The 27,499-nt window shown below is 45.6% G+C and overlaps 2 protein-coding genes across 19 annotated transcripts in view; one reads left to right on the top strand and one right to left on the bottom strand.

Moving 5' to 3' along the window:
- R3hdm2 (R3H domain containing 2) overlaps positions 1 to 1,979 on the bottom strand; it is a 111,876-nt gene extending 109,897 nt beyond the window's left edge. For 7 of the 18 annotated variants that reach the window (XM_057758151.1, XM_057758153.1, XM_057758146.1 and 4 more), the window contains exon 1: positions 1,745 to 1,977. The gene's annotated coding sequence lies outside the window, so the exon portion shown is untranslated. Of the gene's footprint in view, positions 1 to 1,744 lie in introns of all 18 variants that reach the window. The other 11 variants (XM_057758135.1, XM_057758145.1, XM_057758143.1 and 8 more) reach the window with 3 other exon arrangements.
- A 14,340-nt stretch (positions 1,980 to 16,319) lies between these two features.
- On the top strand, positions 16,320 to 27,108 carry Inhbc (inhibin subunit beta C). The gene is made up of 2 exons (XM_057758238.1): positions 16,320 to 16,632; positions 26,366 to 27,108. Exons 1-2 carry the CDS (start codon positions 16,320 to 16,322, stop codon positions 27,106 to 27,108), a joined length of 1,056 nt encoding a protein of 351 aa, XP_057614221.1.
- Positions 27,109 to 27,499: the final 391 nt, after the last annotated feature.

A 27,499-nucleotide genomic window follows, 5' to 3' on the forward strand; every position in this document is an offset into this window, starting at 1 on the left:
AGCAGGTTTTACTCTGAAACAGGAAGCCATCCCTCTTCAGAAGCCTTTCCATTAAAAAAAATAAAAATTAGACAGGGTACTCAAATTATGTAGTGGAGGACGATCCTAAACGTCTAATCCTCCTGCTTCCACCTCCAGAGTGCAGGTACCACAGGAGAGCACACCATACCCTCCTGATTTTACACAATGCTGGGGAGTGATGCCCAGGGCCTTGTGCATGCTAGGCAAGCACTCCACCAAAGCAGCCAAAATCTGAGCCCACGGCACATTGTTTTTTATCACATTTACTTATTTTTAGTGTTGCTGATTTGTTATTTGAGACAGAACCAAGGCTAGGTTTGAACTCAATTCTATACTCCTGGTTGGCCTCAAACTCAGGATTCCTGTTGCTGGGATTACAGGTCTCTCCCACTTCTATCATCTTTAATTGGGCAAAGTTTTGCCTTATTTTTGATTCAGTCTGCTTATTCACACAGGGTTTCATGTACCCCAGGCTGACCTAAACTCTTTATGTAGACTAGGCTAATTCTGAACTCTTGATCTTCCAGTCTTCAGTTTCCAAACGGATGATTATGGGTCTGTGTCATCACAGCTGGCTTTATCTAATCAATTTAAAATTTTAAGCTGTGGAGCTCTGTAGATCATCTAGTGCACACAAAACAACTCGAATCGCAACCGCGTGTGCAGTCCTGGCTGTTCTAGAACTGGCTTTGTAGAAGAGGCTGGCCTTGAATTCAAGCATCCTCCTGCCTCTGCCCTGCTGGAATTTCAACTCCTAAAGTAATTTCTGCAGACATTTCATCAGCCCTTCTACTAAGGTTCTCTGTTCTAGAAATCACAGTGGAAAACAGCTACTGGTGACAAGAAATACATCTAGCAAGAGAAGCGAAATAGCGTAACTCAGGCCTTTCCACATGGACTTCAACCTTTATTCCGAAGCCTCAGTCCTGTGGGATGGAGCTTTACTGAATGAAGTAAGGAAAAACGCATTTGGAAAAGGCGCCACATATGACTGACATGTCAATTTAACTATCTAAAAATACAATAAAATGCTAGGAATGTATACTGTTAAGTGGTACATGTCACATCCCCCAACCTTCAGGCTGCCTACAAACCTCAGCTAGGACTGTGACTCAAGTGCTTTGGGGCGGGTGACACACAAGGCTACTCCTTCAACTAGGATCTTAATTTTAAATTTTCCCACTTTTCTCTCTCCGGTTTTAGTGCAGTTCTTTTTTTTCGGGGGGGGACTGAGATTCAGTAAGTCATAATTATGCAAAACAATTCACTTCGAGTAAATCGGCTACTCGGCTCATGGTGACAAACGTCGAAAACTGCTTAGCCCTACGAGAAAGCATGAGTTGGGTGCTCAGCACAGGCCCAACTTCTTCAAGCTGCAGGACATCTTCCAGCCATGTGCCAACTCCAAGCTGCGTCCAGTGACAAACTCCCAACACCTCTAGGTCCCCTTCTGCGGGAGGCTCCGAGGCAAGCGGACACCCCCAGAAACACTCGTTGCCCTCCGGCGCTGCCAAGGGCGCCGCGCTCCCCGGCCCAGGCCACAGGTGGCACCGCCCCCCTCCCCGGAGCCCCGCGGCCCCCGCTCCGCGCGCTCGCCGGCTCGCGCGGGCCGACCCTTCCCGGGGGCTGCGGCCCGGCCCCGCCACCCCCGGCCCGCCCGCCCACCGCCCGCCACGCCCCCTGCCCCGCGCGCCGCCCGCCCCCCGGCCGGAGGTGGCCTCACCTCACGGGGGCCAGAGCGGGGAGGGCGCCCGATCTCCGCCCGCCGCCCGGGCCCACGGCCGCTCGGCTGCGGCTCGGCCCCGACGGCCGGCGGCGGCGGCGCGCTTCTGGGGGCGGGCTCTTCTCGGAGGGGGGGGTCTCCCCGGGGCCCGGGCGGGGAGGCAGGGGAGCGGGGCGGGGGAGGGGAAAGGGGCTCGGGAAGGAGGGGGGGAGAGGGGAAGAGAAGGGGGCCCAAACCCGGAGAGGGAGAAAAGGGGGGAGGGGGAGAAGCAGAAGGGGAAGAAAGGCCCGGAGTCCGCCCCCCGCTGCGGCCTGCGCGCTACGTCACCACGTCCGGCGTGGTCGTCAGCGCGTCCTGCGCTGCTCGCGTCCCTGCTTCCTGTGTGCGCCTCTCTGGGCCGGCGCGCGCTCCCGCCGCGAGTGCCCGCTGCATGGCGCGCGCCGTGCCCTCCGGGCATGAGGTCGCCCGCTGGGATCTTCGTGTGCGGTGCACGTGCACGGACTTGTAATTAGGCCAGTAATTTGGGAGGTCTTGCTGCGTAGCCTTAGGCTGGCCTCACTCACCGTGTAGCCTAGGTTGGCCCTCACCTTGTTGCCTTAGGCTGTCCTCACCACGAAGCCCACACAGGTCTCACTTGGTAGCCTTAGGCTGTCCTCACCACGAAGCCCAGACAGGTCTCACTTTGTAGCCTTAGGCTGTCCTCACCACGAAGCCCAGACTGGTCTCCACAGTCCTATTCCCTGGTATTTCTCACGCGAACCACCGCTATCCAGGACTACAACTCCTGCACCCAAAATAAAGCTCCTATTTGTTTGGGTTTGGTGTGGGTTTTTAAGGTGGTCTCTAGGTAGCCTTGATTGTCTTGGCACTCACCGTGTCCGGAAAAAGGCCCATTCTTAGACCTTATCAAAGATTCAGTGCTTTTAAGAACAGCCATCTTAAATGTTTAGCCTCCCCTAAAGCGAGTGGTTGTGCTCAGACATCTTTAATGCCAACACTGGGAGGCAGACGCAGGCAGATCTCTGTGTGTTCAAGACCAGCCTGCTCTACCAAAGCGAGTTCCAGGACGGAGAAAGCCTGTCTTGAAACTAAACAAACAACAACAAATCAATGAAAAAATAAATAAATGAACTACCTCCTTGCTTTGTCTATTCTGGGTAGAATCAGTCTACTCCCGACTATGTGTTGGTTTACTGGCCCTCAAGCAAGCAGTGTAGGGGCTGGAGGCTCTGCTCAGCAGTTAAGAGTACTTGTGGCTCATGAGAAGGTGAGAATGCATCGGTCTCCACCAAACCTCTGGACTGCACTGTGTTCCTCTCTCCCCCGCCTTATACCTCCAATTTAGAGGATGGGATCCCCTTTGTGAGAGTTCTACAGACTCAATCTCAAGTAGCCCGGGTGGCCTTGAACTCAGAGATTTACCACCACTCCTTGGCCTCTAGTGGCTTAGCTCTACACTCTGATTTTCAGGCAAGCTTTTTTGTTTTTGATTTTTTTAAAGATTTATTCATTATGGGGGCTGGAGAGATGGCTCAGAGGTTAAGAGCACTGCCTGCTCTTCCAAAGGTCCTGAGTTCAATTCCCAGCAACCACATGGTGGCTCACAACCATCTGAAATGAGATCTGATGCCCTCTTCTGGCTGCAGACACACAGACAGAATATTGTATACATAATAAATAAATAAATATTTTTAAAAAAAGATTTATTCATTATATACACAATGTTCCTCCTGGTTGTGCACCTCCATGCCAGAAGAGGGCACCAGATCTCATTACAGATGGTAGCGAGCTGCCATGTGGTTGCTGGGAACTGAACACAGGACCTTAGTAAGAGTAGCCAGTGTTCTTAGCCTCTGAGCCATCTCTCCAGCCCCAAACTTTATTTGTTAAAACACAAACAAAAGATCACTACACAGAGCAAGTTTCAGGACAGTTAGAGCCACACAAAGAAACCTGGGGTGGGGGGAGAGGCAGATTGAAGTCAGCCTGGTTGATACAGCAAATTCCAGGAGAGCCAGAGCTACAAAAGCCCCTGTCTCAAGAATGAACAAATGGCCGGGCTGTGGTGGTGAGAGCCTTTAATCCCAGCACTAAGGAAGCAGAGGCAGGCCGATCTCTTTGAGTTTGAGGCCACCCTCATTTACAGAGCAAAGTTCCAGGACTCCAGGACTCCGGGACAGGCTTCAAAGATACACAGAGAAACCCTGCCTTGAAAAACCAAGAAGGAAGGAAGGAAGGAAGGAAGGAAGGAAGGAAGGAAGGAAGGAAGGAAGGAAGGAAGGAAGGAAGGAGATATAACTGGAAAGCTAGGCTTAGTAGCTTAATTATTAAGAAGGCTGTGGACATACTATACACATTATACAATACTATGGACACATAGTATTGCTAAAACCCATAAGCTCAATGGTGGCCTGGTCAACATAGCAATACCTGAGTATTTAAAATAGCAGGAAGTAAAAATAAAAGCCAGGTGTAGAAGTGCAAGCCTATAATTGCAGCACTTCAGAGATGAAGGTAGTGGGATCCAGATCACGGTCATTCTCAATTACATAGTGAGTTTGAGGCCAGGAGGTAATAGCTAATGTCTGGATAATCGCAGAATGTAATCTGTAACATTCCATGCCTATGTACAATAGGCACGGTCATAGTATCTACTTTATAGATGGAGACATCTAAGGCACAATAACCCAACCCAAGTACCAGATATCAAACTGAAGAAAAAGAAGCTGAAGATGGGGGTGGGGTGGGGGGGAAAAGGAAGAGGAAGCACTCTTGAGTTTGACAATGGCTCACACCTGTAATCCCAGCTCTCAGGAGGTAGAAGCAGGAAGATTTAGAGTTCAAGGCCAGCCCTGGCTTCGTAGTAAGACCCCTGCTTCAAAACCCAAGGGCTGGGGACATAGCACAACAAGAAAGTGCTTGCCTAGCATAAACATTAAAGTAAAAATGTGAGATCAGAACCTGCAGGCTGGTTGGCAGGACTGTTAATGGATACAGGTTCCCTCTTCCGGGCAATAAACATGTCCCTGGGAGGAGGTAGCTCAGCTGTAGAGCCTTTGCCTAGCATGCACGAAAAGAAAATGGTAAGTATAATGGTTGTGCAATGGTCATGACAAAAAAAAAATTTAAAAAGCCACTAACTTTATATTAGAGTCGTTTTTGTGGTGTCTCTTCATAAAACTTTTGTTTTTATTTGTTTGGGAGTTTTGGTGGGAGAGATGATTGAGGCAGGGTCTCACCATATGGATGAGGGGAGCCAGCAGCTCACATCCTTCTGTCTGAACCTCCCAAGTACTGGAGCATGCCAGTATGCTGACATCTGGATAAAAGAAGTGTTTTGAGATTTATTTATTTATTTATTTATTTATTTATTTATTTATTTATTTATTTTGGAGGGAGTGTTACTAGGAATTGCACCTGCACCTTAGGCAAGTGCTTTTACTACGGAGTTGTAGCCAAAACTCTTTTAAACTTTTTCTTCTGGAGAGAGAAAATAGAGAGAGAGGGTCTCACTGCTAGGTGTGGCTAGCCTTGAACTCCCTGCGTACACCAAGTTAGCTGTACAACTGCCTCCTAGTGCTGGGATTAAAGGCGTGCACACACGGTCCATCTTTTTTGTCTGTTTGTTTGTTTTCTAGAGGGGGGGTGTTCTGTGTAACAGCTCGAGTAGAGGGGGGGTGTTCTGTGTAACAGCTCGAGCAGTACTGCTCTTGTCGACCAGGCTGACTCAGAAATTCACGGAGATCCGCCTGCCTCTGGCTCCCGAGTGCTGAGATCAAAGGCAAGGCATGCACCCCAGCTGCCCAACTCCCGCAGTCCACCTTGAAGCTGGTATTTTTTTATTTTTTGTGAATAAAGTTATAAATTATGTGTGGTTGCTCTTGCCTATTGTGGTGCTTTCAGTGATAATGGCTCCCATAGGGTCATGTATTTGAATGCTTGGTTCCCCATTGGTGGAACTAGTTGAGAAGGATTAGGAGGTGTGGCTTTGTGGGAAGAGGTGTGTCACTGTGGGTGGGCTCATACCACTTGAGCCAGTCCTCTCTCTCTGGCTCATGCGCTGGTGGATCAACATGTAGGCTCTCAGCTATCGCTGTCTACCACGATGGTGATGGACTCTACTGTAGCTGGAGACTTTTCTCTGTCCCACGTGCTCCTATTAGACCAGTCTCTCTCCTGTCCTCTGGTCTCCACGGCCGCTTATAAAATAATCATTCTGAGACTTAATATTATAATTGCGTAGCTCATGGGTCAGGCTTCTTACCGGCTAGCTCTACATATAAATTAACCCATTACTAATGATCTGTGTATTGCCATGTACCCTGTGGCTTACCCATAAGGCTCTGGCATCATATTCCTCTGGCGACTGCTGGTGTCTCCCTGATTTCTTCTTTCTTCCTGTCTCTGTTTGGCTTTCCTGCCTAGCTATATTATACCCTGCCATAGGCCAAAGAAGCTTCTTTATTGACCAATTGTAATAAAAATAGATTCACAGCATATAGAAGGGAATCCCATGTCATCTCCCCTTTTCTGTCTAATTAAAAAGGAACTTTTTAACTTTAACATAGTAAAATTACATGTAATGAAATGATTATCAAGCAAGAATTACAGTTACAATATTTAGTCTATTTGTACTTGACAAAATTAAAGAAAATTCTCTATCATCTATTTTATCTTTGTGAGTCTAAAGTTTCATATCTAATTTATTTTTTATCATAACTAAGGAAAACTGTAATTCTAACTATCTAGTCTTCAACTCCATCAAAGCCCCAGAAGAATATAATATTACCTGAGTAACTGGGAAGTTCATTGCAAGCAACTTCCAAAACTCTAGAAATGACAGAGATATTTTGCTGTAGCAAATAATAATATTTTATTATTTACATATTATTATTTATCATTTATAATTTTATGAATTTTTTATAATATTTATAAAATAACATAAAATAATAAGTATCCATAATAATAAAATTTTCTGGGTACTTATTATTTAATATTATTCCACTATAATAATAAATATTCTGGGTATTTATTTATTTTAAACTTTATTTAACTTTATTTCATGTGCATTGGTATAACGATGTCAGATTCTCTGGAACTGGAGTTACAGACAGCTGCAAGCTGCTATGTGGGTGCTGGGAATTGAACCCGGGTCCTCTGGAAGAGCAGTCAGTGCTCTTAATCCCTGAGCCATCCTGCCAGCCCCCTAAACTTTTTTTTTTCCGATTTAGTATGACACATGCGCACACAGTCACAAGCACACACAGACACAGACACACAGCAGCTGGAATTCGAACCGGCGACCTCCGCCTCCGTGGGCGGTGCTCCTAACCTCTCGGCCAGCACTCAGACCGTTGCTGGGTATTTATTATTTTATTATTCGCTACAGCCAGATAAAACAACTAGTAACATAAAATGAATAATAAAAAAACAGAGACAGAAATTGGGTTCAACCTGAAGCGAGAAAAGCAAAGCAGTCAGCCACTAGAGAAGTCTTACCTCTACCAAGACTGGGCGACTAACCAGATTAAGCAGTCTAAGCAGACTAAACAGACCGAGCCACTTTCTCCTCCCATGTTATATTCCCTCTAGTTCCGGGGTTGAAGGTGTGACTCCCTAGTACTAGAATGAAAAGTGTGAGCGGCCACCACCTGGATTTGTTTCAGCATTGATCTTGTGTAACCCAGAGTATCCTTTACCTCACAGAGATCCATCTGCCTCTGTCTCCCAAATCCTGGGATTAAAAGTGTGTGCCACCACTACCTGACCTCTAGATTTTTAGGCAAGCTTTATTTATTAAAACATAAATAATAAATAAATAAATAAATAAATAAATAAATAAAATATCACTGGTTGTTTGGACAGTCACCCAAAGTTCTTCTGTAACACTGGAGCATCTATCTTCTGCCTGTAGGCCTAGAGTATCTGGCAGATTTCCCAGTGAAGCAGGAAATCTGAAGGACTGTCCTGCCTTGCTCTTGGCAAGTTCAGCAGTCATGTTCCTGTGGGTCCTGCATGTTCAGTTTACACAGCATACTGTCAAGCAGTCCAGGCAAGAGCAGTTTCTCACTCAAATGGCTAGCCTTGCCACATTGAAAACAAACTCCAAGCCAGGATATGGTGGTACACACCTTTAATTCTAGCAGTTGGGAGGCAGAGACAGTTGGATCTCTGAGTTCGAGGCCAGCCTGGTCTACAGAGTAAGTTTCAGGATAGGCTCCAAAACTACTGAGAAACAGAGAAACCCTGTCTCAAAAAACAAAACAAAAAAGAAAAAAGAAAGAAAGGAAGGAAGGAAGGAAGCAAGCAAGCAAGCAAACTCCATAAGGTGCTTCTTTAGTGCCCATCATCCCCTTGAAGTAATTGGTGCTGCCAGGAGCAGATGTGTCTCATTGTCGAGAAAAGCCTAAGTTCTTCTTTTTTTTATAATTTATTTTTATTTTATTTGCATTGGTGTTTTTGTTTTTGTTTTTGCTACATGTATGTCCGTGTGAGGATGTCAGATCTTGGAGTTACAGACAGTTGTGAGTTGCCGTGTGGGTGCTAGGACTTGAACCCAGGTCTTCTGGAAGAGCAGCCAGTGCTCTTAACCACTGAGCCATCTCTCCAGCCCCACCTAAGTTCTTAAAATATTTTTTTTTAATATTTATTTATTATGTATACAATATTCTGTCTGTGTGTATGCCTGAAGGCCAGAAGAGGGCACCAGACCCCATTACAGATGGTTGTGAGCCACCATGTGGTTGCTGGGAATTGAACTCAGGATCTTTGGAAGAGCAGGCAATGCTCTTAACCTCTGAGCCATCTCTCCAGCCCAGTTCTTAAAATATTTTAAATACCATATTCTGTAGGTCTTTGGGGTGTTTGAAGATTACTTATCTATTTGAAATATATCTCTGCATATCTAGAAAACCTAACTAACATGACTGTAAGTTTGACTATTATAAATGACTATTAATTTGTATTTCTTAACTATACATTACATTTTTAATGAACCGCTTAAACATAATACTTTAAACAAGAGTAGAAAAACACATATAACAGGCAAATCTTTGTGAGTTTGAGGCCAGTCTGGTCTACAAGAGCTAGTTCCAGGACAGACTCCAAAGCTACAAAGAAACACTATCTTAAAAAAAAAAAAAAAAATTGATCTTAAATTTGTATCAATAAACCAAAATCCATACCAGTGTAAAGTATTTTGAGAATAACAGTTGTTTCTTGGATTAGAGTAGATTTAATAATCTAGCCGTGTTGTGGTGGCACACATCTTTAATCCCAGCACTCGGGAGGCAGAGGCAGGTGGATCTCTGTGAGTTCGAGGCCAGCTTGGTCTACAAGAGCTAGTTCCAGGACATCTAGGGCTGTTACACAGAGAAACCCTGTCTTGGGGGGTGGGGGAATCTACCTTTTACCATTTCTATATCATATCCCCCTTTTTTCTTTTTCTTTTTTCTTTTTTTTTAGGCTTTTCAAGACAGAGTCCTTCTGTGTAACACCCCTAGCTGTCCTGGAACTAGCTCTATAGATCAAACTAGCCTCAAACTCACAGAGATCCACCTACCTCTGATTCCTGAGTGCTAGGATTAAAGGCCAGGCCACCACTGCCCAACCCCCTTTTTTCGTATATTTTTTTCTCTTGATTGATTATGACCATTAACCATTTATAACCAACCCCTTTAAATGAAAACAAACGTTTATAACCAATATTTTGGGAATTTGGGCATAGTTTTCTATACTACTTCCCACTGATTAGGGGCGCTGGTAAATTTAGAATTATATTGAAATCGTGGCTGTGGTAATCTGTGAGAATTCATAGCCTCAGCCAGGAGCCTGGAAGCTGTTTTGGATGTTGGATCACCTGGGCCATCACTCATATTGGAGACCTCTCAGGGGTTCTTACTTGATCAAACCTTATTAGCCTGGAAGAAATCTATAAGTTCCCATTACAAAAGCAGAACCTCTTTTCCAAAGCAACATATCCTTAGACCCAAATTTTGAAGTCAAGATACCTGTATGTTGGTTTAGCTTAGCAGCTCCCAGAATCAAATGTTTCTCTGTAGCATTACAGCTCATTAGCAGTCAAAAAAATTCAAAGAAAACACAATAATTTACATAATCCAGACTCTGTGTATTTTCCATGTTTATGTGGCTTATTATAATTTTTATTACTCTATTTTAAGGGACTTTATTTTGTTATCTTTAGATTTTTTTTTTTTTTTTTTGGTTTTTCGAGACAGGGTTTCTCTGTGGTTTTGGAGCCTGTCCTGGAACTAGCTCTTGTAGACCAGGCTGGTCTCGAATTCACAGAGATCCACCTGCCTCTGCCTCCCAAGTGCTGGGATTAAAGGCGTGCGCCACCACCACCCGGCCTATCTTTAGATTTTTTTAAAAATCTATGACTGTCTCTATCCTTTTCCCCCCTCTCTCTCAAGCCTACGTACATTTATTAAATACAGTATGACCCATTAAGAGTTTTTTTTTTCTGAATCTGTCTTTATTGTGTATCTATAATCATTTTCTGACCAGGAGAGTTTTAAAAAATGCTAAGCAGGTGTGGCTAGGACCAGTGTGGTAGCTTTGGCTGTTGGCTCTGCCCTGTTCAGCTGTTCAACATGGCAGAGGTAAGTTCACCACCAGCTCTGGGAGCCATGCTCACCACCCCAACACCGGGAAGCTGCGGGTCCATGCCACCACCAAGCTGCTTGTAGTATGTTGGCCCATAAACCTTTTCTTACTATATGAGTAAAAGCTAAATCCTCCATGCAGCACACTGTGCGGCTTGGAGACGCGAGAATCCATCACTGTGCGTTCAAACCGAAGCCCCCTCCTTTTTTTTTTTAGCTTTCTCAGGTCACTCAGGAAACTCGAGTGTCCCATGTTGCTACACCAAACGTACCCCCTTATTTTTTTAAGCTTTCTCGGGTCTTGTGGAAAATCGAGTGCCCACGTAGTCACACCAAATGTAGCTGGAGACTTTTCTGTGTCCCGCCTGGACCCACTGGGCCAGTTTTCTCCCACCCACCAGTCCCTGAAGCTGCTTATAAAATAAATCATTCTGGGCTTAATATTAATTATAAATACTTGACCGGTGCCTCGGGCTTCTTACTAACTAGCTCTACGTATAATTAACCCATTTCTAATAATCTGTGCATCACCCATAACCCATGGCTTACCGGAAATGCTGCTGGTATCTCCTCACCCCTGTCTTCTTCCTCCCTGTCTCTCTGCTTGGATTTGCTGCCTGACTATCTTCTGCCATTGGCCAAAGCATTGTCTTTATTAACCAATGGTAATAAAGCATATTCACAGCCTACAGAGAGGCATCCCACATCACTCTAGCCCTCTGAAATGGTAAGCCCGCAAATTAAACACTTTCTTTTATAAGTTGCCTTGGTCTCATGGTGTTTTATCACAGGACTGGAAATGTAACTGAGACCCCTGTAACCCCAGCACTTGGAAGATGAAGGTAGGAGGATCAGGAGTTCAAGGTCCTCCCCAGTTACACAGTAAACTCCAGGCTAGCCTGGGAAACATGAGACCTTATCTAAAAAAAAAAAATTTAATTAAAAAGAAAATGTTGCCAATCAGGGGAGTCTGTGAATTCCAGGCCATCCTGATCTACACTGAGAGTTACAGGAAGGCCAGGGCTACACAGTGAGACTCAGTCTCAAACGTAAGTAAATAAATGAATAAATAAATAAATATGTATGCCAGAAACTAGCAAATCTCCTACTACAAACTTAATACACACACACACACACACACACACACACACACAAAGCATGTATGGGTCCTGTAGAAGAAAGCCATATTCACTCAAGGAGACTTGGGTGTAATTGCTGGAAAACAGCCTGGATCGTGTTACATACAAGCCTAATAAACATATTTTAGCCGGGCGATGATGGTGTACACCTTTAATCCCAGCACTCGGGAGGCAGAGACAGGTGAATCTCTGTGAGTTTGAGGCCAGCCTGGTCTACAGAACTAGTTCCAAGAAGGCTCCAAAGCTACAGAGAAACTCTGTCTCAAAAACCAAAAACAAAAACCAAAATCAAAAACACAAACAAGCCGGGTGATGGTGGCGCACGCCTTTAATCCCAGCCCTCAGGAGGCAGAGGCAGGCGGATCTCTGTGAGTTCGAGACCAGCCTGGTCTACAAGAGCTAGTTCCAGGACAGGCTCCAAAGCCACAGAGAAACCCTGTCTCGAAAAACCAAAAAAACAAAAACAAAAACAACCCCCCCCCAAAAAAAGAACATATTTTAAGTGTCAGTGTTACAAATACAAACTGGGGGCTGGTCTAGGAAAGTAACTGTGATCAGCAGAGATGACTCACTGGCGACTACAGGTGGCAATTAGGAGTATGACGTGGGAAAGAAGCAATCTGATTGGCAAATACTGGCAGAGTTTCTTCACCACATGTAAGATGAGAGGACTCTGGCCCCACAAGCAATCTATGTGTCAGGAAGAATGCAAATTTTCATTAAACATTAATGTTAGTCAGCCACTATTGTAAATGCTTCATGAAATTACTGACTAGGCTCACATAGACCAGGCTAGCCTCCAGCTCATCCTTGAACTTCTGATCCTCATGAATCCAACTCTCAGATACTGGGATTACAAGCAGACACCACCATGTCCAGTGTGTGTGATACTGGGTATCCAACCAAACACTACCAACCGAGCTATACGCCTAACCCTCAGATACTTAAGTCAAATCTATGCCAAATAAAAATACTGGTGAGATTTGTTTTGTCCATCAGCAGATGAACAGATAATGAAAATAATGATACATATATAAAATGAAACACTATTCACCTCTAAAAATAATTAAATCATAAAATCTACAGGGAATGTGTAGATTTGGACTGTGTAATATTAAGCAAGGTCATACAATTTCAGAAAGAAAAAACTGTATTCACTTTCATATGTGGTTTCCAGCTTATCACAAACATGCATGTATGTAAAGAAATGTGCATGTGGCTACATTATAACATATAGAATAGGGAACAAGAAAGGATAAAAATCAAGTGATGAGGGAGACCTGAAAGCAAGGTAATGAAATCATGAAAAAGATATAAAGCTAATTGAATTTTTTGGAGGGGTTGGCTCTAGATAAGTATATAAGTATGTATTTGAGAATGAAAATGCAAAATCCAGTGTGATGCTTCACAGCCTCAGAACTCTGTAGAGAAGTTCATTGAATGCATGAAATCTCATCAACGCGGCTGCCTGAACAGTGATGACACCAATCGTCACACTCACAGGGAAGTGCAAAAGCTCTCAGGGCCTCCACCCAGAAAAAGAGCTACAAGCAAGTGGGGCACGCTGAGGTAGGGTAGAGTCCCCCCAATTGGCTCTCCCACACCAATGGTCTGACCCTGAACATAGGCATACAGGTTACAGGTAACATCAACATTGTATATACTGAGCTGGTTGTATTTATGCACTTAGGTATATAAATGGTGGTATGGTGGCTCACATCTCTAACCCTAGCACTTAGGAGGCAGAGGCAGGTGAATCGAGGCCAGCCTGGTCTACACAGTGAGTTCCAGGGCAGCCAGGGCTATACAGAGAGACCCTATCTTGAAAAAACAGAGAGAGAGGGAGAGAGAGAGAGAGAGGTGTATATAGATTTTGCATTTGATTAATTCTGATGTGTGATGATTTTTTTTTGTTTGTTTGTTTGGTTTTTTCGAGACAGGGTTTCTCTGTGGTTTTGGAGCCTGTCCTGGCACATACCTTTAATCCCTAATCCCAGAACTCCGGAGGCAGAGGCAGGCAGATCTCTATGAGTTTGATGCCTGCCTGGTCTACAAGAGCTAGTTTCAGAACAGCTAGGTCTGTTACACAGAGAAACCCTGTCTCGAAAAACCAATAAATAAATAAATAAATAAATAAATAAATAAATAAATAAGCAAGCAAGCCAGGCATGGTGACACACACTTTTACTCCCATCTACATAGTGAATTCCAGGACAGCCAGGGCTACATAGTGAGACCCTGTCTCAAAACAAACAAAGGAAACAAAACCATTGGAAGGCCAGCAAGATAGTTCAGCACGTAAAGATGCTTGTTTCCAAGACTGATGGCCAGTGTTGGATCCCTGGTACCCACATGGTAGACGGAAAGAAACAACTTCTGTAAGTTGTTCACAGATCTTTACACAATTCCTGTGGCACTGTGTGCACAGGACACACACACACAGGCACACACTAGACAAATTGTTCTGAAGAGTTTTAAGTAGATCAGGCCCATAAATTGAATGAACGTACCAGACCCGCACTCCCACAGACCCACAAAAGGAACAGCACCTAACGCTGTGATGGACGGCCCCAGGGCTTGTCGTCTGGCCGACTCCCAGGTACATGCATGAAGGGACCAATAGGCAGAGGACATCCGCTGCGCATAGGCCCCGCTGGTTGATACAACCCACTTTCGAGGCCGTCCTTCTGTCCATATTTCCATCCACCCATTTTTTTTAAATATTTATTTATTATTTATTATGTATACAATGGTCTATCTGTGTGTATGCCAAAGGCCAGAGGAGGGCGCCAGACCTCTTTACAGATGGTTGTGAGCCACCATGTGGTTGCTGGGAATTGAACTCAGGACCTTTGGAAGAGCAGGCAATGCTCTTAACCACTGAGCCATCTCTCCAGCCCCACCCATTTTTTGAGATAGTGCTGCACCTCGCTTTCCTGCGATCTGGTGTCTTCTAGCTCAGCCCGGAGACTCTGCTGGTCTCCAGCAGCTCCTTCACAGAGTTATTAATATCTAACTACCCACAGCAACTCTTTGTATCCATATCAGCTCCTGGCCTCTGTATTCAGTGGGGCGCTCAGAAGAAACTGTTGGCCACCAATAGTGGCGGGTGCTCTCGTGGGAAACTAGGACTACTTGGTTAACCGTAGCCAAGGGAACTGACGTAGCTTGCAACTTTATTGCTTTTTAATGACCCTTGACCTATGTTTCTGACATAGTGGGTGAGCGACATCTGTTTTTGGACATTTCTTTTCTCTCCCATATCCTTAGCTTTCAGGTGATAACTTTGACTCCGTGGACAAAAATCCAACCAGAACTAACAAAGAATGTTGGGCAGACAAGAAGGAAAGATGGGGACCAGTGAACTTTAGGAAGTAGAGAAGAGCCAGGCATTGGTGGTGCCACACCTTTGATCTGAGCACTTGAGAAGCAGAGGCAGCCTGGTCTACAGAGCTGGTTCCAGGGCTGCTCAGGGAAGAAAGGGGAGGAAGAAGAGGAGGAAAAAAGAGGAGGAGAAGAATGAAACTCAGAAGTACTTCACTTTGTTTTTTAAGATTTACCCTTTCAAACAGGTATGCTGGCATACACCATTACTCTCAGCACTAGGAAGGCAGAGGCAGGAGGATCATTGTGAGTTCAAGGCCAGCAGGGTCCACGTAGCCAGTTCCAGGACAGCCAGGGCTACATCATGAGATCCTGTCTCAAAGACAAACAATCAAAAGGAGTCACCCTTTTAGGACTGGAGTGATTGTTCAGTGATTAAGAGCACTGGAATTGACCAGGGTTCAATTCCCAGCAACCACATGGTGGCTCACAACCATCTGTTACTCCAGTTCCAGGGGATCAGATGCCCTTTTCTGGCCTCCACAGACACCAGGCATATACATGGTGCACAGATATACAAGTAGGAAAAACATACACATAAAATACAATAATAAGAGGGGGCCAAAAAGCAAATTTTAGGGCTGGAGAGATGGCTCAGAGGTTAAGAGCACTGACTGCTCTTGCAGAAGACCTGATTCAATTCCCAGGTCGTGGCAGCTCAAAACTGTCTGCAATCCAGCTCCAAGTGATTTGACAGCCTCACACAGACATAAATGCAGGCAAAACACCAATGCACATAAAATAAAAATAAATAATAAATAAATAAGATTACATTTACTTATAAAAAAGAAAAAAGAAAAAATCACCCTTTTAACTGGACACGCCTGTGAGACCAGATTTGAGAAGGGGAGGAAGCAATTCAAAACCAACCCACACTACATAGCAAGTCCAAAGCAAGCCTGAGCTACGTGAGAACCTGACCCAGCCACCCACCATGCGCACACAGACATAAAGTCGCTTTTCACTTACTTATTGTTTGTTTTGAGACGTTAAGGAAGGCCTGAGCTCCAGTGATTGCCCTGCCTCAGCCCCTGCAGTAAATTTATCTTAGAACCTCCGCTTGCAACCTTTCCCCCAGGCTTCACAGCAAGGCTCTGCAGAGGAAGAATTCCATTTCTAACCTTTGTCCCTAGGCCTCCCAATAATAGCAAGGGACAGACACCTCTCTCTCCAAACAATCCAGCTCTCCTCACATCCCCCGCTCCGTACTGTCACTGGTGACACTGGGACTTCCTGCCAACTTCCACCTGTACTGGCGTCATTTTTTCAGGGCAGATGTTCAGCTGCTCTATCTCAGGCAAAAAGGAGTCGTGCCAGCCAGAGGTAAACTCCTCCCAGGGTCCGTGGCAGCCAGAACAGAGTGGAGGCCACTACTGTCGAGACCCTAAGAACTGGATCGGTGTCCTTCAGGGAGGACCTTCTCCAGCAATGGCTTCCTTCTTGTTCTTGCTATTTTTGTTACTGACTCCAGCCGCCGTGGCCAACCTCAAAACTGATGGTCCATGTCCAGCATGTTGGGGGGCCGCCTTCGATCTGGAGAGCCAGCGGGAGCTGCTTCTCGATTTGGCCAAGAAAAGTATCCTGAACAAGCTACACCTCCACCAGCGCCCCACACTGAGTCGGCCTGTGTCCAGGGCTGCTCTGAAGACCGCACTGTGGCGCCTCCGTGCGCCTCGACAGGAAACCCCGCTGGAGCAGGACCAGACACAAGAGTATGAGATCATCAGCTTTGCTGAGACAGGTGGGTCCATGGTCTGCAACTCTGACCCCAAACCTGACCCTAGAAAGAGAAAATCTCCTCCCCAACTTCGCTCTGATGGCCTCTCCCAAGCCATCCATCCAGCTCCTGCCCCCACACTTCTCTATGATAGGTCAGGTCTACCTGGCTGGAACTGGGAGCTGCTGCTGTTTTACTTCTGAAACTGCTTGCCCTCAGTCTCCTCTTCTCTCTCTCTCTCTCTCTCTCTCTCTCTCTCTCTCTCTCTCTCTCTCTCTCTCTCTCTCTCTCTCCATAATCATCCCTGTTGTAAACCCACCCATTCCCCAGGCCAACGGCTGGTTACTGGGGAGTTTGTGATTTCTCTGACTCCAGGGTCTATCACTTGAGTGCCCCATTTATGTAAAAAGAGAAGTAAAGCACCAAGATTATAAAACCTCTCCACACCTCACGTTCTCATGTCAGAACAAGGTCAAATAGCACTCAGACAGAGGTGTGAAAGCAAACCATGAAGAAACTCAGTCTCGGACCAGGTGTGATGGTGCGCACCTTTAATATCAGCACTCAGGAGGGAGACTGATCTCTGGTCAGTCACGGTGATAAGTGAGACCCTGTCTCAAAACACATAGCAAATAAATAATATTTTGTAAAAAAAAAAACAAAAAAAAAAAAAAAAAAAACAGTAAGCCAAGTGAGGTGGGGCACATCTTTAATCCCAGCACTTGGGAGGCAGAGACAGGCAGATCTCTAAATTCGAGGCCAGCCTGGTCTACAGAACGAGTTCCAAGACAGCCAGGGCTACACAGAGAAACCCTGTCTTGGAAACAACAAAAAGGTAAAAGGTAGAGGAAAGAAAGAAATGCTTCCATAGAGGAGAGAAGATAAGGAAATCTTAGCACTTAGAAGCAAAATGCAAGGCTACTGCAAGCTCCTCACACCGCCACTCCTCACGAGGTCCTAGCGCCTTTCTCCTGGTGCCTGGTCCCTACTCTCCTCCCTTGAGACCCAGCACAAACTCTGCAGCCACGTAGCCTGGCGCCCACTCTTGCAGGGCCATTTTAGCTGAGTGACCTGGGTAGTTAGTAGCCAGTTTCTCATCCGTAAACGAGGCTAATGAGAGGATGGCTTAGAGATGTAAGTGGGTTAATATCGGTAAAGTCCTTAGGATGTGGGAAAAGTAGGAAGGAGCAGGAAATAGGGAGGACTCCGCTCCTATCCAGCAAGGCTCTCCTCTCTCTGTATCTTCTCGTGGCCAAAAGAGACAATGAAACGCTCTGAAGTCTCTTTGGACAGGAATCCCCTCTCCAGGGCTCCACCCTCATGACCTAATAACCTCCCAAAGGCTCCACCTCCAAATACTATCACCTTGGGATTGGGATTTCAACATTTGTTTCTTCTTTTTTGAGACAAGGTCTCCTTACGTAGCTCAAGCTGGTTTGAACTCACAATATAGCTCACATTGGCCAAACATTCGTAACCTTCCTGCCTTAGCATCTGAAATGCTGGGATTACCGCCCCATGCCCAGCTTCAATATATGAATTTTGAGGGGATAGAAGCAAAGAAAATCCATAGCAGCCTTTTTCCAGGAAGCCTCTATCACTTTAGCCCTACCCTCTTTAAACATGGTGGCTGGCTTCCCAGAGACCAGTGTCAGGGTAAATAACTGCCCGGCTTCTGCATACACTTTGTTTACTTTTATCCCCGTGGACAAAGCATGTCACTGCGGCCAAGTCCAGAACTGGGACTGGATCAATTCATGCAACCCAGAAGGTGATCCCTGGAGGCTGCCAATAAAGTGATCTAATGGTCTATCCTCCAGGCTGCCAATATAGAGATCTAATGGTCTATCCTCTGGTCCCTAATAACTCATTTCCTTCCCACTCACATGTACAGTCCCCTGTCCTGGACTCTTCCATGTCACATGTCCATCCATCATAACATTAGGATCAGGTTTGAAGTCCATGGTCTCATCACATGAAACAAGAGGCTAAACAATGAGGCTCCTCGGGTATTTTTCTCCAGGTTCAGGGATCTTCAATGGCATCCTGAAACTGGCTCATGCTGCCTTATGACCGCTGAGGGTGAGCATACCTGGGTTCAGTTATAGCACACTAGAAGCTTAAAATTGGACCTCATGGAAGAATTTGTCAATCACAGCAAATCAGGGCTTTTAAGGGTCCCCTCCTGGAGACGAGCTATTCAATGTTTACTGACACACTGTTGCTCATGTCTGAGAAATAAGTTATATCTTCCCCCTACCCACCTAACTCCTTCTCTGCAAGATCTTGTTGGCTTCAGTCTCATGATCTTCTCGCCTAAATGCTGGGACAGGTGTGTGCCACCAAGCCCAGCACTAATCCATCAAAGTCCTGATCTTCTGTCCAGCACATAGCTCAGTCTACGCAGATAATTCCCTTGGGCCTGATTCTGCTTTGGGGGGAGCTCTGGGCTTCTAGGTCTATAGTCCTAGCCCTTGGACCTTTACCATCAAAAAGTGCCCTTACTTTTGAACAGGAAATGACCTGTGTTTGCAAGGGAGTGCAGAACTCTGTTTGTCTGTTTTGTTTGTTTGTTTGTTTGTTTTGAGATAGGGTCTCACTTTGTAGTCCTTGGCTGAGCTTGGAACTCATAGAGATCCACCTGCCTCTGCCTCCCAAGACACCCAGCCCTTTTCCTTGTTGTTTTGTATTTTTGCAATGCTGAGGACAAACTCTCTACTGAATGATACCCTTACCTCCCTCTTTTTATTTTGAATTATCTCCATCCCTTTTAGGAAAAACTGCTGCTCCTTTGATTATTAAAATTTTCTTTAAAACCATGGGCTCAGCAACTTTCTCTTGAGATACCTGAGGCTACTCTGGAGTGTATCATACTGTCTCTCCCCCCCTCCTTTTTTTTCTTTTTCTTTTTCAGATTTATTTACTTATTATGTATACTGCCTGATTGTATGTGTGCACGCCAGAAGAGGGCACCAGATCTCATTATAGATGATTGTGAGTCACCATGTGGGTGCTGGGAATTGAACTTAAGACCTCTGGAAGAGCAGTCAGTGCTCTTAACCCTTCAGTCATTTCTCCAGTCCATCACTGTCTCCTCTTAAGCCCCTCTCTTCCCCTTGGAGTCTGAGTCAGGTGTTCCAGGTTCTTATCCAAGTGATTAAAAATGAAGGCTCACACGGACTTGCAAAAGAATCAAGATAATTTTATTTGGAACAAAGTGATAGTACAAATTAACTGGGATGAGGGGTAACTGGGTCACATGAATAGAATCCTCAAGGGCTCCAAATATTCCTTTCATGGGGTTCAAGAAAAGGAGGAGTAGACTATGTGGTTCACGATTTTGATTAATAGATTAAGTCACACATTCGTTTTTCCTGCTGCCCATGTCCCTTCCCACAATGCATCAGACTTCAGTCAAATGCACACCCAATTATGCATAGACATAAGATGGAAAATAGGGGAGTCTCTCTGAAAAGTCACTAAAAGAGTTCTGCCATGCACCAAAGCCAGTTCAGTCCAGACCAGCCCTCCTATTCTTCATACCTGAACATGCTGGGGATGTATTTGAATACAAACTCTCTGAATGTGGTTGTTACCAGGGGCAGAGGCACTTATACTCTTGAATGGGAGAACATGGAGCCCAGAGCACGGGGCTGGGAGTCCTGAGAGTGCTGGGTGCACGGTTTGCAGGGGTTGTTTGTGTCTAGTTTGCGCAAGTGAAGGGACTACGCTGCCAAGTGCAATTTTTGTTGCTGTTGTTGTTGTTTGAGACAGGGTTTCTCTGTAGCTTTGGAGCCTGTCCTGGAACTAGCTCTTGTAGACCAGGCTGGTCTCGAACTCACAGAGATCCGCCTGCCTCTGCCTCCCAACTGCTAGGATTAAAAGGCGTGCGCCACCACCACCTGGCTCTGCCAAGTGCATTATTATAAGGGTGTGTGTGTGTGTAACTAAAACTAAATGGAGGCCTCAGGTACCCAACTTTCCTGTGCTTACCTGCCTCAAATGCCCATGATTAAATCTGTTTTAAAAATCTTTCTTAAACTAAATAAAAAAAAAACAACTTCACAAGTCTCTAAATAACATAGTGTGGTCTACTCAATGAGCTGGTGTGCCTGCTTCCGCTGGAGTCAGAAGAGAGCTTCAGAACCCCCAGAGTTGGAGTTACAGATGACTGTGAGCCACCACGTGGGCGCTGGGAATCAAACCTGAGTGCTCTCAGTGCTGGGATTAAAGGCGAGTGCCACCGTAGCCTGGTTCCAGCCCTGGGTTTTTATTATTATTCTTATTTATTTATTTCTGAGGCAGGAACTCACTACATAGTCCTGGCTGACCTGAACTCTCTCTATATACCAGGCTGGCCTTGAGTTTAGACTTCCAGCAATTCAAATCCAACAAGGGTTTTTTTTTTTTTTAATTTTAAGAGCTTTTGTCTTTTTAAAAAGATTTGTTTTTCAATTATGTGTATGTGTGTGTGCCTGTGAGTTTATGTATACTATATAGAAATCAGAGGGCATCACATCTCTTGGAATTGGGGTTACCACCTGATATGTATACTGGCAACTTAACCCAGGTCCTCTGTAATAACAATAAAATCTTTTTTCTTTGTTTTGTCTTGCTTTTTGAGACAGGGTTTCTCTGTGTAGCCCTGGCTGTCCTGGAACTTGCTCTGTAGACCAGGCTGGCCTCAGACTCACAGAGATCCACCTGCCTCTGCCTCCTAAGTGCTGGGATTAAAGGCGTGCGCCACCACTGCTGAGCAAACAATAGGATCTTAGTAACCACGGAGTCAACTGAAAAGAAAGAAAAATGATTTCCTTTTTCAATCTTGCAAATCCTTTTAGAAATATTTTCTCTAAATTCTTCTAGGAACTGAAGATTTTTGGGTGTTTTTTTTTTTGTGTGTGTGTATGTGTGTGTTGTTTTGCTTCTTTAAAGCAGGGCTTCACACTATAGTTCAGCCTGTCCCAGAACTCACTAAGTAGCCCTAGTTGGTCTCCTACTCACAGCAATCCTCCTGCCTCAGTCTCCCAAATGCTACTAGAATTACAGGTATGAGTCACCACTCCTGGCTCTCTGACTCCCCGAACCCCCTCTAACACGTGTCTCCTGAAATGCCTTATCACAGGAAGCTAAAATAAGACCATCGGCATTTTCAGCATCCCACCAGGAAATCTCTCTTGCTAAAGTCACAACTTGGAAATGGGCTCTGGCTTCCGAGTTACTACAGGTGATAGACAGCCCATAGCTTGAGCTCCCCTTTCTCCAACTTCTACAGCAGGCTCCTCACTTCTCCTGCCTTTGCTAAGTCTCTTCTCTATCCTTCCTAACTTGGCCTGCCACTGAGTCCCAGAGTCAATGCTGCAAATTTTAGGTTTGGGTGACAGTGGTGGCACCCCACTTCTGATACACATCCCTTTTCTTGTCAGTTATTAATATTACATGCCAACATAAAACAGCCTTGCTGCTGCTGTTGCTATGGTGATTTTGTTTGTTTGGTTCAGCCAGTCAGTCGTTGTCATCACACATACTAGGCAACTGCTCTACCGCTTGAACAACCCTAACAATAAACTTTTCTCTATATTTTTTAAAATAATTTATTTAAATGCATTTTATGTGCATTGGTGTGAAAATGTCAGATCCTCTGGGACTAGATGACAGACAGTTAGTTGTAAGATGCCATGTGGGTATTGGGAATTGAACCCAGGTCCTCTGGAAGGGCAGCTAGTGCTCTTAACCGAGGAGCCATCTCTCCAATCTCTTTTTGTATTTTTAACACAGTTGTTTACTTGATTTTGTCTTGTCTTGATTTCTTCAGAGCCTTACTCTGTAGGTGAGGTGGGCCTAGAATTTCTAAAATCTTCCTGGTCCAGCTTCTAGACTATGAAGAACACAGGTGTGAGCCACCACAGCCACTCAGCTGAACAAATTGTCTTAAAGCAACTAGTTCATTCGTGATTTTGTGTCTTGACTCAGTTTAACTGAACAACTATCGTGACCCAGGTGGTATAATTGAGGTCAGTCAAGCCACTGTATCCAGATGAGAGCTAAATCTGACTCAAATGTTTCTTACGGGCTCTGATTCTCCAGATCTCTCTCTCTCTCTCTACAAGATTTTGCAATTAGAACAGTGTCCAGCCGGGCGGTGGTGGCACACACCTTTAATCCCAGCACTCGGGAGGCAGAGGCAGGCGGATCTCTGTGAGTTCGAGACTAGCCTGGTCTAGAATAGCTAGTTCCAGGACAAGTACCAAAGCTCACAGAGAAACCCTGTCTCGGAAAAAAAAAACAAAACAAAAAACAAACAAACAAAAAAAAAAAAACTGTGTCGGCTCCTAAGTACACAAGATCTCACTGAAACTGCTAATGTCTCACTGACTAAGCCTTTGAAGTCCGGAATCTGTATAGAGAGTGCTGCATGAAGCCGTGAATATTTGAAGTCACGGTCATTGGGAACCAATGGTGTAATAGGCTTTGGTTGTTCTTGGGTTTTGCTTGTCTATTTGTTAGATTTCATTTTTATTGTTTTTAATTATATAGTATGTGTCTGCGTGTGGGTATGCCCACGTAAGTGTGAGTGCCCACAGAGGCCGCAGGGGTCAGAATCCCTTGCAGTTCCAAATGGCTGTGAGATGCCCACTGTGCTGAGCCCAGCGGGAGAACAGTACATGCTCTTAACCACTGAGCTATTTCTCCGGCCCTTATGTTTGTCTTCGTAGCAGGGTCTCACATAGCCCACGCTGGCCTTGAACTCCTGATACTCCTGCTTTCACCACCTCTTGGTGCTGGGATTTTTCTGGCTGTGCAACACCACATCTTGTTCTATTCCATGCTAGGAATGGAACCCAGCCGGCATGCACGCTGGACAAGCACTCTGTCGATGAAACTTAGGGATCAATTAATTGCCAGCACTACAAAAATGACATTAAGCCAAACATGGTGGCACATATCTGTAACACCAGAACTAAGGGATACGTCGTAGGGAAGATGAGAGATGATGGAGAAGTGGGAAGTTGTAATGGTGATGTAACGAAATGTACAGCAAGGTATGCTGGCACGAACCTGCCTCAATATCTGCCCCCTAAAAAATAGTAAGGTGATATCGAGTTTTTGTTTTATTTTGGTTTGGTTTTTCGAGACAGTGTTTCTCTGTGTTGCTTTGGTGACGGCTGGATGTGGGAAGAGAAGGAGGCAATCACAGAGTTTGTAGGAGAGAGAAGGCAAGGAGTGACCCCATCTGTGTCATTCACACACAGAAAGAGGGGGACAGAAAGGGAAATAGTGACGCTCTCACTAGGTGTGCTGGCAGGACATTCGTGTGCCACCATTAAACAGTTATAAATTTAAGCGTGAACTTGGCGATACCCAAATCTCCAGGTCCTGTCTCCCTCTGCAAAATGCCCTGACCTAGACATACAGGTGTGAGAATCCCTAAGGTAAAGACTATGCTGGCTTTGAGTTCAATTGGCTGCCTTTTAGCAGAGGATAAAAGGAACCGAGGATGAGGGCACACCTTGGAGGACATCAGAACCTTCACACTGAAGGCACAGACAAAGGAAAAGCAAGGTTGCTAGGTGTTGGGTTGGGACGTAGCTCAGTAGAACAATGTTTGTCCAGCACGCACAAAGCCCTGGGCTCCCCCGCACTGCAGCTCATGAAGGCTGGTACGGTGTCGCATGCCCATAATCCCGGCACCCAGGCAGCAGACGGCAGTCAGTCCTCCTCTGGTCCATAGCTCCAGGCCAGGCTAGACTACCTGAGGCGATGTCTCAAAAAAGGCAAAGCTAAGACAGAAAGATAGTCGAAACGAAAGCAATTCCTCCCGTCAGACAACTGTGTGGTGGTCTTCCCCATTTCATCTTAGCTGGAGACCAACGGGTGGGCCAGGCTCACCTCTCTTAACTTCCATTTTTCATAAACCCCTATGACAATTCAGCGAAGTTATTGGCTCCTTTGTAACAGGAATGGATTTTGTTCCTGCTTCCAATAAGAGTAAGACATTCCTTATTTCCATCTGAGATTTCAATAGAATTCCTTTTCCCCATCCATATTTCTACTAATAGCAGAAACATCTTTGTCCTGAGAAAAGGTCTCATTCTCTATCTAGCTCAGGCTGGTCTCAGATCCACAAAGGTCGCCTCCCAGAACTTTCGAGCGCTGGGGTTGATTACGGGCACAAGCCATGCCATGCTCTACTGGCATCTTTTAAAAGCATGTGTGTGTTGTGTCTGTGTGCCAGAGACATGTTTGGTACCCTCAGAGCCCAGAAGCAGCACTGGACCCCCACTGGAGTTAGAGATGGTTGTGAGTCAACATGTGGGTGCTGGGACTTGAACCCAGGTTCTCTGGGAAATTAGCCATTGCTTTTAACCTCTGAGCCATCTCTCTAGTCCCTTCTGCAATGGCTTTAGTCATGATCATTAAGTCACCTCTAAGAATTTTCAAACTTTATAATTCTCCACTTTTTGTTGTTGTTGCTGTTTTTTTGTTTTTTGAGACAGGTTTTCTCTATGTAACAGCCCTACCTGCCCTGGAACTCACTCTGTAGACCAGGCTGGCCTTGAATTCACAGAGATCCACCTGCCTCTGCCTCCCAAGTGCTGGAATTAAAGGCATGCGCCATCACTGCCCAACTTGTTTTGTTTTTGAAACAAGGCCTGACTATATAGCCCGGAACTTGCTGTGTTCCACACTCAAACTCACAGAGATTTGCCTGTCTCTGCCTTTTTGTAATCCCTTACCAGAACTGCCCTTTATACTTGGTGGAAATTTGGGCTGTTCTTTAACCTGCTTCTCCAAACTCTTCTCTCTTATACCCATTTCCAAAGCCACTCACATTTTTAGGTATTTGCTATTGCGACATCTCATTCTCAGAGCTGTTCAGAACCCTTACTGCTTTCCCAGAGGGCCTGAGGTCAGTTCCCAGCACTCATAGCTGGTGACCTAAGCGTTTGTAACACCAGATCCAGATGTAACTCAGATATTCTTTCCTGAGCTTTATAGTTACACATACACACACACTCACACTCTTTACAAAAACAACAAAGAAACAGAGGACTAGAGAGATGGGTCAATGGTTAAGAGCACAGGCTGCTCTTCAAGAGGACCTGGGTTCAATTCCCAGCACCCACATAGCAGCTCATGACTGTCTGTAACACCAGTTACATGGGATCAGACACCCTCACACAGACATGAATGCATGCAAAACACCAATGCACATTAAAAACAAAAACAAAAATAAAAAACAAGTGTGGTGTCATATACCTGTAATCCTAGAGTTTGGAAGATAGCATCAGGAGGGTTAGATGTTCAAGGATATCCTTGGCTACATAGAAAGTTAGATCCAGTCTCCAAAAATATATAAATAAACAGAGGGAGCGCACTGGAGAGATGGCTCAGAGACTGAGAGTACCGGGTTTGGTTCTCAGTGCACACATGGTGGTTCACAGTCATCTGTAACTCCCTTTGATCTCTACATGTATGCTGTCATATGTGTGCTTCCACTCCTACACGCACATACACATACATGAGAACACACGCTAACAAATTAAAATTTAGAACAAAAACTGGGCCTATTGATGCTACAAGCCCACAATCCCAGCACTCTAAACGTGGAGGCAGGGAGGATCACCAGTTCAAGGCGGTCCTTGTCTGCAGTATTGAATTTAAGACTACTTTGGACTCCAAAGGGAGAAAAGTTTGCTGAGAACAGAGCAGACACTCAGGTTGCAGTGCTTGACTGGGTTTCTTATGTTCACAGGCCTCTCCAACATCAACCAGACTCGTCTCGATTTCCACTTCTCTGCTAGAACTGCTGGCAGCATGGAGGTCCGGCAGGCCCGCCTCATGTTCTTCGTGCATCTCCCTTCCAATACTACCCAGACCTTGAATATACGAGCCCTTGTGCTAAGACCGTATGCTACCAACCTCACCTTGACAAGTCAGTACCCACTGCAGGTGGATGCTAGTGGCTGGCACCAGCTTCTCCTGGGACCCGAAGCTCAGCTTGCTTGCAGTCAGGGGCACCTGACCCTGGACCTGGTAACCGAAAGCCAGGTGGCCCACAGTTCAGTAATCCTGGATGGGTTTTCTCACAGACCTTTTGTGGCAGCCCGGGTAAGAGCTGGGGGCAAGCATCGGGTTCGCCGGCGAGGCATCAACTGCCAGGGGGGGTCCAAGATGTGCTGTCGGCAAGAGTTCTTTGTGGACTTCCGTGAGATCGGCTGGCATGACTGGATCATCCAGCCTGAAGGCTATGCCATGAACTTCTGCACTGGGCAGTGCCCACTACACGTGGCAGGCATGCCTGGCATCTCTGCATCCTTTCACACGGCAGTTCTCAATCTACTCAAAGTCAACGCAGCTGCCGGCAGCACTGGAGGAGGCTCGTGCTGTGTGCCCACAGTTCGGCGCCCTCTGTCCTTGCTCTACTACGACAGAGACAGCAACATTGTCAAGACGGACATACCTGACATGGTGGTAGAGGCCTGTGGGTGCAGCTAGCTTATGCATGATACAGCCCAAGGTAGAGTAGGCAAACATGTCCTTACAAAGACGGCATTCCTCAGAAGGAGGGAGTAACTATGTTCCTGCTGTCCACAATGTAACTACCTTCTTTCTTTCTAAGTATTCAGCCTACCCTCCATTAACTCCAGTAGATCTACATCTAAAGGAGTCACCACCATGACCACTAGCCTCTCTGTCTCTCCTGGGACATGGTTGACCCAAGAACACACCCCCATCTTAACCCTACTCCAGGGGCTAATCCACTGCCAACCACAAGCAACATGGTTTTGTTCCCAGCAAAGATACCCCTTGGTCACCCTTAGCCAATGATGCAATCTACTCTACCTCCTGTCCCGCCAACTGATGGCTCCACTCCACGATGACCCGC

Source organism: Chionomys nivalis, chromosome 25 (assembly GCF_950005125.1).
Source record: "Chionomys nivalis chromosome 25, mChiNiv1.1, whole genome shotgun sequence".
Classification (NCBI taxonomy): Eukaryota; Metazoa; Chordata; class Mammalia; order Rodentia; family Cricetidae; genus Chionomys; species Chionomys nivalis.

Excerpts from the sequence above, each read along its gene's own strand:
- Inhbc (XM_057758238.1), top strand. The coding sequence starts at position 16,320 with ATGGCTTCCTTCTTGTTCTTGCTATTTTTGTTACTGACTCCAGCCGCC. Across the intron at positions 16,633-26,365 it reads CATCAGCTTTGCTGAGACAG|GCCTCTCCAACATCAACCAG; the intron begins GTGGGTCCATGG and ends TTATGTTCACAG.